The 2,091-nt window shown below is 45.1% G+C and overlaps 1 protein-coding gene across 2 annotated transcripts; it reads right to left on the reverse strand.

Annotated features, from left to right (window-relative positions):
- Positions 1-247: 247 nt before the first annotated feature.
- Positions 248-1,484, reverse strand: LOC148017432 (uncharacterized). 2 transcript variants are annotated; one of them, XM_087663002.1, is made up of 2 exons: positions 1,401-1,484; positions 248-1,168 (listed from the first exon to the last, which is right to left on the reverse strand). In XM_087663002.1, exon 2 carries the CDS (start codon positions 1,158-1,160, stop codon positions 399-401), a length of 762 nt encoding a protein of 253 aa, XP_087519128.1. In that variant the 5' UTR covers positions 1,161-1,168; positions 1,401-1,484; the 3' UTR covers positions 248-398. The 2 variants fall into 2 exon arrangements, with proteins under 2 accessions (XP_087519128.1, XP_087519127.1); XM_087663001.1 differs by having other exon boundaries at positions 1,230-1,443.
- Between the last annotated feature and the right edge of the window lie 607 nt (positions 1,485-2,091).

Consider the following 2,091-nt stretch of genomic DNA (forward strand, 5'->3'; position numbering starts at 1 on the left):
GGGGTACGTATGCAAGTACGGCCCCATAAAATACACTATGCGTGTCACACATGCCTGCCCATGTGCATTGCATCGTGCACACCTACCACACACATCAATCCTTGCTTGAAACTAGGCGTGAATAACCTAGTATAAATTAACTAGCATGATAATCTTAATGTTTTTGTGACCTATAGATATGTAGAGAATGTGAATGTGTTTTATGTATGTGAGCTACAAATACATAATTGGTTCAAGTTGATGAGAAGAAAGTGTACGTACAAACTCCATTCAATTAAAGGAGAGTCTTCTACATTAATGGAACTCCAATTACCTCCAAAAAATATACAAAAGGTTGCTTTATAGCCCTTCAAAGTCTAGCACTACCCACCATGAGCACCACCACCACCATCTCCTCGTCAATCCTCATGGTAGCACTTCTTTTCCTCTCCGTCCAACTCTTCACTGCACTTCCTGCTCTTTGCGACCCCTAATAGGGTGTGTTTCATGGCTAATTCCTCGTCAGCAGGAAGCTGGGGAGGCGGACGCTGTGAATGAATGATGGAAGAGGAGGTCTGTGTAGGGAGGAAGGAGTGCAGGAGCTGGTCTTGAAGGAGGCGGTTGCGGGCCTTGGCGGCGAGGAGGTCGCGAGAGAGGAGGGCGACTTGGCGGCGGAGCTGAGAGACCTTGTGGGTCAGGAAGAGGGCGGAATTATACTGCGACGAAATATTACCGCTACTAGTACTGGCGCAGGTTTTATTGGCCGCCTCCTCCTCCTCTTCTTTATGATGATGATCATATCGATGATAATCATGACCATCAGGAAGATATTGCTGATATTCAAGATGATCGTGCTGATACCATTCTTCTAAAGATATGGAGGGGTCGATGGTTCGGATGAGGCGCGCCACCTGCCGCTTCTGCTCGGTCGTCTGCTGCAGAAGCTCCAGGAGTCGGGCTGTGATCAGATTCACCGGGATAGCTGGTAGCCTCGACGTATCATTATTATTATGATCATATACATCCTGATCATCATGATCTGATCTTCTTCTCTCCAACTGACTCATACTATCGATCCCATCGTCAGGGCAGGTCCAAGCTGATGACGATAATGTTGTCGCCAACAACGAGGAGTACGACGACGACGTCGATATTCCGGATCCGCCTTCCTCCCTCACCATCGCTTCACCTGCAGCACTCTTTTCCATTAGCGATGACGATGATGAAAAGTGATGATAATACTGGTTCACCTGCAGTACTCAGATGTTGGTTTACTGTGATCCTGTCTCATCAATGCATTGATGGTTGCGTCTGCATCCGCACTCTTACTCACTATAAGCCTGCCATACCCTCACTCTCTGATCTTCTATTAACAAAGAACAAACCCAAATGGCCTCCAATCATATTGCAAGCTACTTCACCTTGGCACCGCACTTTCCCTCCCGCTCTGTCTTTCCCTGCACAGCTCCCCAAATCGAGGGATTACCTTATATTGAGATTTTGCATGGAAATAGCCACCTATTTCTTGGGTGATTGATCCTCTCATGACTTCTTCTTCATTTCCCCAAAGGGACCTACCAAGAGACGCATTTTTCCTCCCTACCCCTCCCTCTCATTGACCCAAGAAAATAACATTTGGCCCATCAAAAGGTCTCCCTTAGGGTCAGCCTCATGTTGACTATGAACTCATGGCTCAATGACATCCCTCAAGGATTGGCTGAAAGTGGTTGAGCTTTCTATATCACACGATGTAAAAGGTCAAAGTGCTTTCTTTCCTCCCGAGTCCTCTCTCGTTTTATAGTCCATCTTTGCTCTTATTACTCTAGAAATCCCAGAAGCAATCTATCTTTTCACATTAAGACCCATACTTCTCAATTTTCCCTTTCCAAGTTATCTTCTTTATTTCATCTTACTACTTGTCATACTAATCAATATGCATGATGTGTCTTTGTTTACCCTCATGCCTAAATTGACTATGATACTAGCCAAGGGCTACATGGCACCATCTTTGCTCTTATTACTCTAGAAATTCCATAATCAGTCAATCTTTCCACATTAAAATCCATACTTCTCAATTTGCCCTTTCCAAGCTATCTTCCTTATTTCCTCTTA

This window comes from Lygodium microphyllum, chromosome 22 (assembly GCF_053477565.2).
Source record: "Lygodium microphyllum isolate KBCC chromosome 22, Lygodium_microphyllum_v1.1.10, whole genome shotgun sequence".
Taxonomy (NCBI): Eukaryota; Viridiplantae; Streptophyta; class Polypodiopsida; order Schizaeales; family Lygodiaceae; genus Lygodium; species Lygodium microphyllum.

Excerpts from the sequence above, each read along its gene's own strand:
- LOC148017432 (XM_087663002.1), bottom strand. The coding sequence starts at position 1,160 with ATGGTGAGGGAGGAAGGCGGATCCGGAATATCGACGTCGTCGTCGTAC.